Source organism: Schistocerca serialis, chromosome 6, assembly GCF_023864345.2.
Source record: "Schistocerca serialis cubense isolate TAMUIC-IGC-003099 chromosome 6, iqSchSeri2.2, whole genome shotgun sequence".
NCBI classification, from domain to species: Eukaryota; Metazoa; Arthropoda; class Insecta; order Orthoptera; family Acrididae; genus Schistocerca; species Schistocerca serialis.
In genome coordinates, this window is record NC_064643.1 from 12,596,155 (window position 1) to 12,612,832 (window position 16,678).

The following is a 16,678-nucleotide window of genomic DNA, read 5'->3' on the forward strand; positions in this document are numbered from 1 at the left end:
TGCTCAAGGTAGTTTTCAGATAAAGCTCTTAAAAAATTTCACTGGATTCTTTGTCCCCGCCACCCGTTATGAAAGTTTGAGTCTCCCAGTCTATATCCGGCAAATTAAAATCTCCACCCAGAACTATAACATGGTGGGCAAATCTACTCGAAATATTTTCCAAATTATCCTTCAGGTGCTCAGCCACAACAGCTGCTGAGCCAGGGGGCCTATAGAGACATCCCATTACCATGTCTGAGCCTGCTTTAACCGTGACCTTCACCCAAATTATTTCACATTTCGGATCTCCGTCAATTTCCTTCGATACTATTGCACTTCTTATTGCTTTAAACATGCCTCCCCCTTCACTGTCCAGCCTGTCTCTGCGGTATACACTCCAATCTGAGTTTAGAATTTCATTACTGTTTACATCTGGTTTCAGCCAACTTTCTGTCCCTAGTACTATGTGGGCATTGTGACCGCTTATTAATGAGAGCAGTTCTGGGACCTTTCTATAGACACTCCTGCAGTTTACTATTAGCACATTAATATTGTTATTCCCTGTTGCATTTTGTCTACTCCTACCTTGCCGCATCTCAGGAGGTGTCTTGTCGGGCCTAGGGAGGGAATTCTCTAACCTAAAAAACCCACATGTGCACTCCACATATACTCCGCTACCCTTGTAGCCACTTCCTGCATGTAGTGCCTGCGTGACCTATTCAGGGGGACCCTACATTTCTCCACCCGATAGCGGAGGTCGAGAAATTTGCACCCCAGATCTCCGCAGAATCGTCTGAGTCCCTGGTTTAAGCCTTCCACTCGGCTCCCAACCAGAGGATCACTATCGGTTCTGGGAACGATACTACAAATAGCTAGCTCAGATTCCACCCCGCGAGGCTTTCCGCCTTCACCAACTCCGCTAACCGCCTGAATGAACTGAGGATGACCTCTGAACCCAGACGGCAGGAGTCATTGGTGCCGACATGAGCAACAATTTGCAGTCGGGTGCACCCAGTGCTCTCTATCACTGCCGGCGCGGTCTCCTCCACATCTCGGATGAGACCCCCGGCAAGCAGACAGAGTGAACACTGACCTTCTTCCCCGACCTTTCCGCTATTTCCCTAAGCGGCTCCATCACCCACCTAACGTTGGAGCTCCCAATAACTAATAAACCCCTCCCCCCATGTGCCTGCTCGGACCTTGCTGAAGGAGTGGCCACATGTCCACTCACAGGCAGAACGGGCGATGCCACACGGCCAGCCTCCACACTGACCCTCCACCTCGTGCGCCGCGAACGCCGCTGAACCCGCCACTCCCCTTGGGAAGAGGGTGGCACAACCGCGCCCGGTATCCGCAAAGATGTGTCGACAGCAGGGTCAGTGGGTGAAGCATGTAACACCTGGGGTGTACCATGCAACGCACAAGACTCACCACTGCCTGAAGACGGCTAACCGCGGCCATCAACACGTTCAGCTGTTTGCGAACAGTGGCCAGCTCCTCCTGTGTCCGTACACAGCAGTCTCACATCCTATCCATCTTAAGAAATCAATTTACTGTAGAGAGTTAATCAACTTATAACTAGACTGCTAATTCACTAAAGGCGGCTGATAGTTGACTAAACTGTGGTTACTAGACACTTCCTGTAGAAAACAATGAAAATAGCACTACCTGTCTCTGGACTGTATTGAAAACAAACACTAGCACTACTGGCACTATGGCTGACTAAACGGACTTTCTCTGACTGTATTCAAAACAAACACAAAATCTATGGAACACTATTAGTAGCACTCGACAATTAAAGCTTCCTAAAAGCAAAAACACATGGAAGAAGAAGTTACAAGTAAGAAAAATAGAGTTAATACTTAAATCAGCATAGCTCGCTGCACAGCAGACGTGACGCAGACGGCAGTTACGACGACACTGACGCTATAAGATTATTGAACGACTCATTGGGATTTTGAGTCTGACAATGCAGACACTTCTTCAATAATTCAGGATTGCCAGGTCTCTGTAAACAGGTTTTATGATATCCACAACTGCTGCTGGGATATAATGTTTATGGCTGTATGACCTGTTTGAGTACTGGGCATTGCGGTAATTGCACCATGAACCAGATCCAGGAGGGCATGACCAACACATTCCAGTTCTGTGATAAGCTTCTCACCATAAGGCTGAGTGGCTACTACACTGTTATATGCATTTGAGTCTGCACAACCAAAGAACTTAGTGTAACACACTCCCCTTTAGTTTACAGATCGATTATAAATTTCAACAGCTGCACAGGCCTCCGTACGACTAGTTGTCCTTCATAATTTCTGTCACAGATATGCCCTTCTTCATTCCCTGATTTATACTTATAAGAATGTTTGGTTAAAATCTGGAAATCTATTAGCTTTCCAGTATCCACCACTGGTCACTGTAGCAACAGAATTCTTAGAACTTCAGCTGCGCTTCTACCAAGTGCCCCAAAAGCTACTGATATGTCAATCATACCATCGTTTATTTCAGCAGCTTCATTTGCAGCACCCTTAATTGACTCACATGCAGTGGATTTCACAGCAGCTCCAATAAATCCTGCATACTTGTCCATTTTACAAAGTGGGCGTGGCATATACATCACGACACACATTGTTTCTGCTGCAGTGTGTCCTTTGCCAATAGCTCTCAATCCATAAAACCACCTAACATTTATTTCAAAATAATTATCTTTACACTTATCAGAACTCCAAAATGAATGAGTATATTTACAACTGGCAGAACTAATGATAAGTTTCCTGGCTAGTCCATTTGATACCTCAATGTCTTCATGTAAACTAACTGGCCCACCACATACATACAGCACACACATTCACATAACACCCCTGTTACGATGTGTAGATGTATCAGAATATAACCTAACCTACCATTTACATGAGTTTTGTTTTGAGATAACTGTGTTATCACTATGTTTTATTTTAATCTTCGAAGCACTAATGGGTGTTTCTCTAGATACTCATGAGTTTGCGAGTATTTCATTGTCTGTAACTTCACACACCACATGCTGAACACAATGTTTCTCTTTATTCAAAAATTTATTACCATGAAACCCACATTTCTTAAAAACACTTCATTTTGGAGTCATACTTTTTGAGAGATTTACCAGTCTATTCGTCACTATTCCTCAGAAAAATGTTAGCACTTCGATATACAAAGCATGTTTATACTATGAAAAGATACGATACTATTTTTGACAGTGCTACCAATACAAACACATAATTTAACCTTTATAACACAGCAATCCACAGCTTTCTACAGGGTGGTCCATTGATAGTGACCGGGCCAAATATCTCACATAATAAGCATCAAATGAAAAAACTACAAAGAACGAAATTCGTCTAGCTTGAAGGGAGAAACCAGATGGCGCTATGGTTGGCCTGGTAGATGGCACTGCCATGGGTCAAACTCATATCAACTGCATTTTTTTAAAATAGGAACCCCCATTTTTTATTACATATTCATGTAGTACGTAAAGAAATATGAATGTTTTAGCTGGACCACTTTTTTCGCTTTGTGATAGATGGGGCTGTAATAGTCAAAAATGGTTCAAATGGCTCTGAGCACTATGGGACTTAACTTCTGAGGTCATCAGTCCCTTAGAACTTAGAACTACTTAAATCTAACTAACCTAAGGACATCACACACATCCATGCCCGAGGCAGGATCGAACCTGCGACCGTAGCGGTCGCGCGTTTCCAGACTGTAGCGCCTAGCACTGCTCTGCCACTCCAGCCAGCTGCTGTAATAGTCACAAACATATAAGTATGTGGTATCACATAACATTCCGCCAGTGCGGACGGTATTTGCTTCGTGATACATTACCTGTGTTAAAATGGACCGTTTACCAATTGCGGAAAAGGTCGATATCGTGTTGATGTATGGCTATTGTGATCAAAATGCCCAAGGGGCGTGTGCTATGTATGCTGCTTGGTATCCTGGACGATATCATTGAAGTGTCCAGACCATTCGCCGGATAGTTACATTATTTAAGGAAACAGGAAGTGTCCAGCCACATGTGAAACATCAACCACGACCTGCAACAAATGATGATGCCCTAGTAGGTGTTTTAGCTGCTGGGGCAGCTAATCCACACATCAGTAGCAGACAAAAAGCGTGAGAATTGGGAATCTCAAAAATGTCGGTGTTTAGAATGCTACATCAACATCGATTGCACCCGTACCATATTTCTATGCACCAGGAATTGCATGGCGATGACTTTAAACGTCATGTACAGTTCTGCCACTGGGCACAAGAGAAATTACAGGACGATGAAAGATTTTTTGCATGCATTCTATTTAGCGATGAGGCATCATTCACCAACAGCGGTAACCTAAACCGCCATAATATGCACTATTGGGCAACGGAAAATCTATGATGGCAGCAACAAGTGGAACAGCAGCGACCTAGGCAGGTTAATGTATGGTGTGGCATTAAGGGAGGAAGGATAATTGGCCCCCATTTTATCGATGGCAATCTAAATGGTGCAATGTATGCTGATTTCCTGCATAATGTTCAACCAATGTTACTACTACATGTTTCACTGCATGACAGAATGGCGATGTACTTCCAACATGATGGATGTCCGGCAAATAGTTTGCGTGCGGTTGAAGCAGTATTGAATAGCATATTTCATGACAGGTGGATTGGTTGTCAAAGCACCATACCATGGCCCGCACGTTCACCGGATCCGACGTCCCCGGATTTCTTTCTGTGGGGAAAGTTGAAGGATATTTGCTATCGTGATCCACCGACAATGCCTGACAACATGCGTCAGTGCATTGTCAATGCATGTGCGAACATTACGGAAGGCGAACTACTCACTGTTGAGAGGAATGTCGTTACACGTATTGCCAAAGGCATTGAGGTTGACAGACATCATTTTGAGCATTTATTGCATTAATGTCGTATTCACAGGTAATCACGCCATAACAGCATGCGTTCTCAGAAATGATAAGTTCACAAAGGTACATGTATCACATATGGAACAACCAAAATAAAATGTTCAAATGTACCTATGTTCTGTATTTTAATTTAAAAAACCTTCCTGTTACCAACTGTTCGTCTAAAATTATGAGACATATGTTTGTGACTATTACAGCGCCATCTATCACAAAGCGAAAAAAGTGGTCCAACTAAAACATTCACATTTCTTTACGTATTACATGAATATGCAATAAAAAATGGGGTTCCTATTTAAAAAAACACAGTTGATATCAGTTTGAGCTATGGCAGCGCCTTATAGCAGGCCAACCATTGCGCCAGCTGGTTTCCCCCTTCGAGCTAGACAAATTTCGTTCTTTGTAGTTTTTTCGTTTGACACTTATTTCGTGAGATATATGGCCCGGTCACGATCAATGGACTACCCTGTATATAAAAAATTACCGATTTTATTAGGTCTTGAAGTAATGCGTGTAAAAATTTTAACATTTTCAACTAGTGTAGATTATATTTTAGAAAATAAAATATAATACTTCCCACGCAAGTTTATAAGTAATATACATATCATTTTATTTGGAAAATTGCAAATTTTATAATCAGGTAAAAACCCGAAAAAGTGAAAAAGAATGTTTTCCTCTTCTAACTCCCCTTAAAGTTATGGAAATGTGCAAGCTTTCGGAGCCAGTGGCTTCTTCTTCTGGCAGAAACAATAAGGGGACGGAAAAGGGAAGAAAGAAAAGGATTGTCAAGGTTTAGGAAATGGGGAGAGTTGTAGAAAAGCTGCAGAGAAACCCAGGCCAGGACAGACTTACTGAATGGGATGAGAAATATGTAACTAAACCAGTCCATCTCTCATACCACCAGCAGATGTGAAGTATTATTGTGATTGGTAGTAAGTCATAAACATTAAATTATTTTCAATGTATGTTCATATGTAATACTGGACGTACCTTTGAGGTATCATTGGGCCCATTGGGCAGAGGATCAAAATTAGGCCACTGCTTTCTAATTATTTGGACCATTTCACTAAATGAGACCATCTTCCCATCATTCCATTTGTTGCCGCTGAAAGGCATGTACTCGATAAATCTTACATCAACATTTTTCTCTTTTGTTAACTCCACAAAACTGCACACTTCATCTTCATTAAAACCTCGCATTACAACACAATTTATCTGTGGAAGAAAGACACCATTAAAAACTTGGTATCAGATAAAGCATGGTTTAAACAGAGTTTGAAAGACTTTTTGATAGGTAACTCATCCTACTCAATAGATGAATATCTTAACAGTGGCTGTTAGGCCAGCTTAAATAAGAATGTCTGTTAGATTTCAGTTCTGAGAGCACTTTGTCATAACAGTCAAGATTATGTACTTTTTGTTTGATAAATTTATTAATAGTGCATAACAATGTTTCAGTCTGACAGCGTATCAATTCTGAAAATATTAGCTGTTCCAGTTTGTATTGTATTCACCTAGTTTGACAATCTCCTGACAAATGATCAGGGTATTCAAATGTTTTATATTTTTTATGTTATACTTTCTGGCATGTTACTCACCCATGAGAATCGTCTCATGTTTTGGGTCTTGGAACAAAAGCTGAATCTAATCTAATCTAACCTACAAAATAATGGTTCTACAAGTCTGTTGTTATATTTGTATACCTCACTGATTCTGTTAAATTAATCTTTTTCTCTCTTTTTAGAGAATGTCTGAATTTATCTTAGCATGCCAAGCTGTTAACCTTCTTAACAATTTATGAAAATTAAACTACATACATCTCCAATCTTTTTCCCCACTCCAACGCACACATCTTTTGCTGAAAGTGTTATTTTAACAATTACATGAAACTGTGCTGCCATTTGTGAAACAAAGTTGAAAGTGTTCTCAAGATAAAAGGTCTTCAGAAAAGGAGCATTTAGTATCTGTGCAGGTGGTAATACTGACAGCCATCATATAAACAAGCCCAAATGGTAGAACATCCCGCTTTACACATACACGCAATGGCAGAAAAAAGGAAAAGAGCACACCTTTCATTCAAGCATTGAATATATAAACTGATGAGACAAAACACTATGACCTCCTGTTTGATAATGTGTTTGTCCACTGTTGGAACACAATACAGCAGTGATTTTGTGTGGGACAAGTTCAACAAATTTCAGGTATGTTCCCAGCATTATGTGAGGTATGTTCCCAGCATTATGCAGCACCGCATGTCTAAGCACAGGTCATGTAATTCCCATAAATTGGAGATCAGTGGTTTCTGGGTGCAGAACTGGTATCTGATAGCATCGCAGATGTATTCCATCAGATTCAGAAGGGGTGAATTTGATTCTGGCCTCGTGACACTGAAAGTCATATTGTTGAAACATGTCACCTTCATTAGGGACAGGGTGCGGACAGTGCACAATAACGTTCACACAGAACAAAGCTGTTATGGAGCCTTCAGTTACTACCACAGGACCCATAGAAGACCAGGTGAATGTCCTCCATAGCATAATATTGCTCCCACTGGCCTAAGTCTGTAGCAAAGTGCACCTTTCAAGCACCAATTCACTCTGTTGACAGTGTATGTGCACAAAACCGTCAAGTAGGTGTAATGCGAAACTCGAATGATTCAACCAGATGACACATTTCTATTGATTCACTGCCCAATCTCAATGCTCCTGAGCCACAGAAATTGTAATTCAACTGTGTTGTCAACATGGGAACATACAGGGGTTTTCTGCAGCAGAGCCCTATGTTTAACAATGTGCAATGAATGGTGTGCTCTGAAATACTCGTGCTTCCACCAGCACTGTGTCATCAGACATGCCACAGAAATTAACTTCCTCAGCCGAATGTCATCTTTTTCAAAGGAACCATCCCAGCATTTGTCTTAAATCATTTAGGGAAATCAAGGAAAACCCAAATTTTGATGGCCCGATGGGATTCGGGTCCGTTGTCCTCTGGAAGTCAAGTCCACTGTCTGACCACTGTGGTGGCATGACCTAGTCTTAATTAAGCCAGAAAATCCTGGGAAATGCTGACATACTTATTGATTTAAGATATAACAATTTAAAACAATCCTCTCATGAATTTCACTACAATTTTCCGCTCTTTTGAAAAAAAATTTCTTTCGACTGTTTTGATGTTGTTTAGTATGTTTAAATAATGATGGCAGTCTCTATAAAAGGGCAGTTTGACTTTTAAGTTTAGTTATACTGTTTTAAACTACATCCTTCATCTATTTGTCCACCCAGAAGTGCTATAGGATATAACTTGAAGACTATGGTGAGGTGGTGGGGGACAGTCATGTGTTGAGAAGGAGGTGCTGCCAGAAATGAAGTGTGTGAGGTGACGTTATTGACACTGCATACAGGGAGAATAAAAATACTCTATTCCATATTCATTTACAATCTACGTCTGGCCCCCATATGGTTTTACTTTTCTCCAATAAGAAAAAAGAAATTGTCAGTAACTGTCTTTATAAGGTCTTAAAAGGAAACAAACAATAGAAATCTAGGCTGGAGTAATGACCATATTATAAAAAAGATACATTGCTATTCACTGTATACAGGAGATGTTAGGTCACAGACAAGCACAACAAAAAGACTACTAAACACGTAAGTTTTCCATCAGAAAGACTTCTTCCAAAGTGGACAAAAACACACACACACACACACACACACACACACACACACACACACACACACGCACAACCGTTGTTTCTCCCATGATGCACAGTTGCTCCCAGTCTGGCCCTAGCAGCCGGAGACAGTGGTCATGTATGTGTGATCTGCATTTGCGCGCATGTGTGTGCGTGTGCGTGTGTGTGTGTGTGTGTGTGTGTGTGTGTGTGTGAGGGAAGGGGGGGGGGGGGGGGGTTTGCACCAAAAGCTTACGTGTTTAATAATAGGTGGTGTTCCTTTCCACCCCCCCCCCCCCACCCCACCCCACCCCCCTGCCAGCAACACATTTACACTATACAGTGAGTGCCAATCTATCCTTTTCATAATACTGTCATTACCACCTTGCCAAGAGGCATATTGTGGAGTAATCCAAAGGGCTCTACTAATTTGTACAAGAGGAAGGAGAGCACAATCTCAATGTAAGTTTTTAGAAAACTGGTATGTGCATTACTTCTGCAAACCTTTCAGAAAGGATACGGTATGCACTTCATTCAGCAAGATGAGTAATAAACAATATTAGCAATACTGCATCAAACTTGTTCACTTTCATCTTTGGATTAAACATTCGATTTCAGAGAGTACAGAATTTGGCAGAATCAAATTTTGGGGATATGTGGAACTGGGACAATGGCATATTTTTTACCCATTCAACAAACTAAGCACTGCTGATTGCTACTTTTATTGTGTCTGCTGCTGCAATGCATATATGAAACTATAAGTGCAGCATCTATGATGGAATAAAATGTTATACAAATGAAACATACAGGTACAGTGAAATAGAGTAGTATGGCTCATCATTTCGGTCTCACAGATTAGCAGGTGTTGACTTGAAATATAATACTTAAGAAGTTGAATCCAAAGGAGAGGATGTACTGTATTTACTCAAATCTAAGCCGCACTTTTTTTCTGGTTTTTGTAATCCAAAAAACCGCATGCGGCTTGGAATCGAGTGCAAAGCAAGTGGAAGTTCTGAAAAATGTCAGTAGGTGCTGAAACAACTAATTTCTGCCATCGAATATATGTAGCGCTACACAGGCATGCTTCATAGGCACAAAGATAAATACTGGCGGAAAAACCTCTGCGTCAGTAAATAAATTAAAAAAAAAAAGGTGGAAGACAATTTTCATACATTATCCAACGAAGTAAATACAAATTCCGTATTGTTCATCTTCGAATGTAGCAGAACTTCAATGTATTACGAAAATCCGACCGGCAAGACTGTTTGGGATGTTTGTCAATATGGCCAACTCAATGTTCCGAATTTTTTCCTACCTGTGAGAAGAGACGGTTGCTAATAGGAACCTGATGAAATGTGAATCACATGCAGTATTCTCTTCATCATAAGAGTAATACGAATATAAACATTTTGCCACGTATTCTTTCGTGTTTGCTGCTATCTTATTTAAATCCTGTCTGCCTAATAAACTACAAAACTAGAGTGAGACAACAGCAAACGCGGAAGAATATACGTATCGTGTCATGTTTATATTCATATTATTCTTATGCCTAATAGTGATACAGTCAGAAATGAAGCATGGCAACTGACTAGATTTTTATATCCAAGATGACTCTAATTTCTGTGCAGAATTTGATGTACTAAAGAAGCGGCCGCAAAGATTTTCAAATGGAGAAAAATTTTCACCTAACTCTCGTTCAGAACATGTTCTATCATACGCAGTCTATTATTTGGTTCTTGTTGATCATTATCAAAGAAAGCAGCAGTGTAAGGAACAACAAATAGTAGTCTCTTGCCATTGTTTCGCTAATGAGATGATTTCTCTCTCTTCTTTTTTTTTTTTTTTTTTTTTTTTTTTTTTTTTTTTTTTTTTTTTTTTTTTAATTGTAGGCAGCGGTAGCGTGTACAAAAGCAAGCCATGCCACGAGTGACGACAGGCCGCAAACACGCACTATCAGAATGCGACAAACAATGCATGACACAGTACAGTAATGCATTTTCAGCTTAGAGTGACATAAACGCCTATAACAAGGAAAACGGCACTTATCAGATCAAAGCAAAATAAGCAATTGATTCAAACCAGATGAAGCACATGAAAAAGGAAGGCTACCAGTATAAATACGGATGGAGCGCCTGACGCATAGCAAAGGCTACCTGGTAAAGCTTAACTGCTAAGCTTACGACTCGAACCAAACTACTGTAGCTGTATCGTCATTCATTCGACCTAAATTGTGTCTCATATTACAACGGACCAACTTTGTTTCGATTTGGAGGTGCGGCCTAAAACTTTTCTCTCCCCTTGAACTTCGAGTCTCAAATTTCAGGTGTGGCTTAGATTCGGGAATTTTTTTTTTTTTTCTTTCCTTTATTTCGAGTCTCATTTTTCAGGTTTGAGTGCGGCTTAGATTTGGGTAAATACGGTAGGTGGTATTTCAACTAATTCTGACTATGAAATAAAACAAAGTACAGCAGGGAGCTCTGACGAATCAAAGAGCAGCGATGAAGATTCTGATGAATAGTAAAGTATGAGTTAAGAAATAAGATGCTACTGAGATCATAAATTTTTGTTGTGTTGATGAATCTGTTAACAAACATATTCAAAAATGCACTGAAACATTGGCACATGTAGTGTTGGGAGGTGATAAACTGTCATTACTGTTAGAGGAGCTACGTATTTCTTGCTGTTCTACTCCTAAATGACACTGTATCTGAAGGTATAGAATGAATCTTCACTGGCTAGAGAAATGGGTAACACAATTTTACAAGTCTCTGCTGTCATGTAATCTCTTCAGGGAAATCATGACTGTACTAAGATTCAGTTTGTGGTTGACAAGGTCAGAGTCATTAAGAAATGCAAGGCAGCTACCATGTCAGTCCTAGAAGAGAGAGACGTAGCAAACTGTCAAAGCATGTACAGTCCCGGTCCATATGTTTGTGGTGATGTACTAACCAAGTAATACTGTGTGTCAGGCAGCGCATTACTCAAGAACCATCATGGAAAAAGGTGGAGTGGTAATTTATGTAAAAAACAACATATTTTACAATGCATTAGATTTAAAGAGCCATTGTATAGAGCAACAAATTGAAGTATGTGGTGTTGAGATTACTGTAAATGACTTCACGGCTGTAGTGTTAGCACTGTATAGATCTCCCTCAGGGAATTTGAATGTATTTCTTAAGCACTTAGATTCTTTATTATCCATACTGTACTCAAAGTCCAAGAACTTGATAATTACTGGTGACTTTAATGTTGATTTCCTAAATGAGAGCAATAGTAAAGCTGATTTAGTACATTTAATGGAGTCTTATAATCTGATGACAATAGTAGATTTCCCAACTAGGGCTGCTGTTAACAGTAAAAGTCTGATAGATAATATATTTATAGGTAAGTCTACATGGAATGAGATCATTGTACATCCAATCCTTGGCCTTTCTGATCATGGTGGTCAATTGCTTAGGCTCAATTACATCAGTGTGTGCAACAGTTCCGAGCATTCTTGGAAATCTTTTAGGATAATAAATGAACAGGGCCTTAAAAAATTCAGTGATAGCCTAAAAGAGATAGACTGGAGCCGAGTTGATAGGGAAACAGATGTAAACAAAAAGTACAATTCATTTTTAAATGAATTCATGTCTGTATTTGAGTCCATCTTTCCCAAAAAAAAGTAGTTAGAAATAGTCATATAGGCAATGCCAAGAAGTCTTGGATCACTACAGGGATAACAACATCTTGTAGAACAAAAAGGATGTTATACAGTTCTCTCAGGACTTGTAATGATCCAAAGAAATGACAACACTACAAACTTTACTGTAGCATTCTCAAGAAGGTTATAAATAAATCTAAAAGTATGTGCATAAAATCAGAAATTGAAAGCTCAGAAAATAAAATTAAAACTATAAGGAATGTAATAAAGAGGTAAACTGGCAGGACAACAGGGAACATGTCTCAGGTAGAGATTAAAACAGGGGACAGTATCATAAAGAAACCTGAGTTGGTTGCAGAAATATTTAATAACCACTTTTTGAGAGCAGCAGAGAAGACAAGCTGTAATGGTTCTATGGAAGAATCATTGTCCCTCCTACAGAAAGCTATTAGCAACAGAATCCCACAGTTATCCTTATCTCCATTTACTGTAAGCGAAGTCATAAGAGTAATTAGATCATTAAAAAACAAAAATTCTGCTGGTGTGGACAATATTTCTAGTAAAATACTGAAACACTGTTATAAATTTGTTAGTCCCACCTTATGCAACATATACAATGCATCCCTACAAGATGGGATTGTCCCTGACAGACTTAAGTTGGCTGTAGTGATTCCTCTCTTTAAAAAAGGGGATAAAAGCATTGTTACAAACTATCGCCCAATATCCCTATTAACTACCTTCTCGAAAATTCTAGAAAAACTCATGCACAGGAGGATTGTAGACCATCTCAAATTCCATAGTATCTTAAGCAAAAATCAGTTTGGTTTTCGTGCCGGTCTTTGTACTGAACAGGCAATATTCTCTTTCAGCAACCAAGTTTTGGAAGCCATTAACAAAAAAATGTCTCCAGTGGGTATTTTTTGCGATCTTACGAAAGCCTTTGACTGTGTAAACCACCAAATTCTTTGGAAAAAGGCAGAATACTATGGTTTAGGTGGTACTGTTGGCTTGTGGCTACAATCATATCTACAGGATCAGAAGCAGACTGTAATGCTAAATGGCTCTTCTGGAGAACCTGCCTCGTCTGAATGGGGCATGATAACGTGTGGTGTGCCTCAAGGCTCCGTTTTGGGCCCACTGATTTTCCTCATCTTTATTAATGATCTTCCTCTTTGTTCTGAGACAAACAGCAAATTTACCCTGTTTGCCGATGATACCACAATTCTAATTGACGATTTGACTGATCATGATCTTGAAAAAACTACAACTACTGTTTTTAATGACATCTTAAATTGTTTCTCCTCAAATGGTCTCTCACTCAATGCAGATAAAACTCATTATATGAGGTTCCATACATCACAAAGTAATCCCAATGAAATTGACATAAAATGTAGAGATCAACCAATACAGAAAGTTGAAGAAACAAAATTCCTGGGTGCTTACATAGACAGTAAATGTAATTGGTCAGTTCACATTCTTCATCTATGTAAAAAACTTAGCTCGGCAACATTTTCACTACCGGTAATTTCTTCAGTGGCTGAAGTTGACACTATTAAGGTTGCCTACTTTGGCTACTTCCACTCATTGATGTCATATGCTATCATATTCTGGGGGAACCAACCACTTGCAAAACAAGTTTTCACCATCCAAAAAAAAAGCAATCAGAATAACGTGTGGGGTTAATCAAAGACACTCTTGCAGGCACTTGTTTCGGAAGATAGGTATCCTAACAACTGCCTCACAGTATATTTTTTCCTTGCTGACCTTTGTGTGCAAAAATTATTCCATCTACCAAGACAACAGTAAATTCCATGGTTATAACACCAGAAACAAAAACAATCTACATTTAGAAATGAAACATCTCACTCTGGTACAAAAAGGAGTTTACTACTCCAGCATTAAGCTGTTCAATGCTCTACCACTACATATCAAATGTGTTCATACAGAACTGCCAAAATTTAAACGAGTTCTCAAAGATTACCTGACAGAGAAATCTTATTATACTGTGGATGAATACCTGAAAGAAAATGTATACCATCACTAAACTTATTGCGTCTAGAAGTAGTTCAATTGATTTTATTGTGCATTTGGGAATTAGCTCACTTTTTGTAACAACAGATTGGCTATACATGTATTTACTCTTGTAGGCCTAATATCTGATTTAACTTTGTGCTCTTGCCTTTAACCTTTATTTGAAACTCCTTTTTCTGTCAAATGGTTGTTATGTTATCTAGCTGATATTGTATCTGTTACTGTATTTATAGTATGTCTTACTTAAACTATGTACAATTTGCCATTGAATTGCCCTTGTATAGTTTAAATTGAAACCTGTACAATTTGACACGTTCCATATCCTTGTGATTGACTCACTAACTGGATCTATGGAACAAGAAATAAATAAATACTGAAGTGTGATCCAAGTCACACAAATATGGCTTTAATAATAACCTCCGAACAATGTGCCTCTAAGGACTCAACAAGACACAGAACACTGATGTGCACATTACAAACTAGAATCACACAGAGAGTCAGTCAGCACTGTTCCACACTAATATATGTGCGAGTCACCAGCAGATGGCACGGCAGGGACCGCACGGCACGCTTGGCTCCCAGAGACGGCCTCCAGCAGCCAGCCTGCAATGATCAGTCGGTGACCAATTTAAAGACGCATGTACGGCAACACCACTCTCGATGCACTCACACTGACATGTACTAGTAGCACGATACAGCAGTGATGAGTAGTAGTACCCCTCCTGTCTTGTGCGCCTTTTATCTGGCTCTACAATTTACTTTCCTAGACCCACACAAATGCCTGATCCTCCTAATTCAATTTGCTCTGCAGACTATTTAAAACTTTTAAAGAAAAAGGAGCCACAATTGCACTTTGTGTGCCAGTTACTTTCCAATACATTGGCACCAGCTGATCTTATTTAAGAATACTCAACTTTCGTAGCCATACTTACAGCACATCCTTTGCTTCCTGGCCTAAATCCAAGTTAACTCCCAGCCCCCCCCCCCCCCCCCCCACACACACACCCCTCTCTCCCCCCTCGCAAATCAGCTAGTTGTGTGCTGTTATCTCACGTCACACCCTAGTCTATGAGTGCCCAGCTGTCTGTCACCTGACCCCTCTACCTGCACCCCTAGCTAGCCCACAGATGGCTCCCCACTCTCCCACGAGCCACTAAATGCTTCCCTCCAAACCCCTCCCATCTCTCTCCATCTCTCACATTGCCTCAACCCACCCCATCCTACCCCACTCTAAAGCCCCACCTCACTCCAGAACACTCACCATGGGCCAGTAAAGAGCTGGCAGTTGAGCGACCACAGCATAAGGAGACATGCATGCGCATGTGAGAGAGAGAGTGTGTGTGTGTGTGTGTGTGTGTGTGTGGGCGAGCGCACATGTTTTCCCTACAGCTAGAAAAAGAAAGTGCATTCTGGAAGCTCGCCAAGTAACGTACCTTTTAGTTTGGAAGGTAGAAGACGAGGTACTGGTGGAAGTAAAGCTGTGAGGATGGGTCGTGAGTCGTGCAAGGATAGCTCAGCACTTGCCCACGAAAGGCAAAGGTCCCAAGTTTGACTCTTGGTCCGGCACACAGTTTTAATCTGCCAGGAAGTTTCATATCAGTGCACACTCCACTGCACGGTGAAAATCTCATTCTACATACCTTTTGTTCGTGTGCCTATCGATGAGACAGTGCTTCTGCCTTTTGGTGAGCCATCTCCTTTATTCCTAAATAATTCGTAATTTTCAACAGAAACTTTCTGTACCTTATTGTTGCATCCTACATTACAATATGCAATTTCCACAATATGTGGTCATCTGTGAATATAATGGGGGTAACAACTGTAGGAGACCAAAAACTGACTGCAGTAAGCAAGTTCAAGTTATTGTACGCTGCAGTAGTTACCCAGAGGTGAAGAGGGACACAGAGGATAAGCTAGCATGGGCAACTCCATGAAACCAATCTTCAGATGGAAGATCACAACAATAAAAACATTTGATTCAGCATACAACAGGCTCCAAACAGCATACACAACCTGTATGCTCAGAAACACAGAAAATCATATTGGTTCCATCAGCAGGAAACTTCAGCCCGTAATTGTTATGGAACACTGCGGCGATTTTGTTCATTAATAAAACCCAAAACTGGGGAGTAATAAGAGAGTATTGTTGTAACTTCTTATCAACCGGGTTACCAAAATACATATTAAGAAGACTGGTAAAGTGTTATTTTGAAGGGGTCACTCCAAAGCCCCACGAAAGTATTTGAGCAATGTATAAAATTAGAGAATCAGTGCACAATATTGAAAGCCTATCTACATTATCTATATCTGCATGACTAGTCTGTAATTCACAATTAATTGCTGGCAGAGGGTTCAGAGAACCACCCTCAACCTATTTATCTACCATTCCACTCCCCTACAGCATTTGAGGAAAACCAAACACTT

The 16,678-nt window shown here is 40.2% G+C and overlaps 1 protein-coding gene across 1 annotated transcript in view; it reads right to left on the reverse strand.

The window, feature by feature from the left end:
• Positions 1-16,678, reverse strand: part of LOC126483668 (molybdenum cofactor biosynthesis protein 1-like) — a 324,074-nt gene that overhangs the window by 180,781 nt on the left and 126,615 nt on the right. Inside the window, exon 4 of the mRNA XM_050106732.1 lies at positions 5,904-6,128. Coding sequence (XP_049962689.1) covers positions 5,904-6,128 — 225 coding nt within the window. The remainder of the gene's footprint in view (positions 1-5,903; positions 6,129-16,678) is intronic.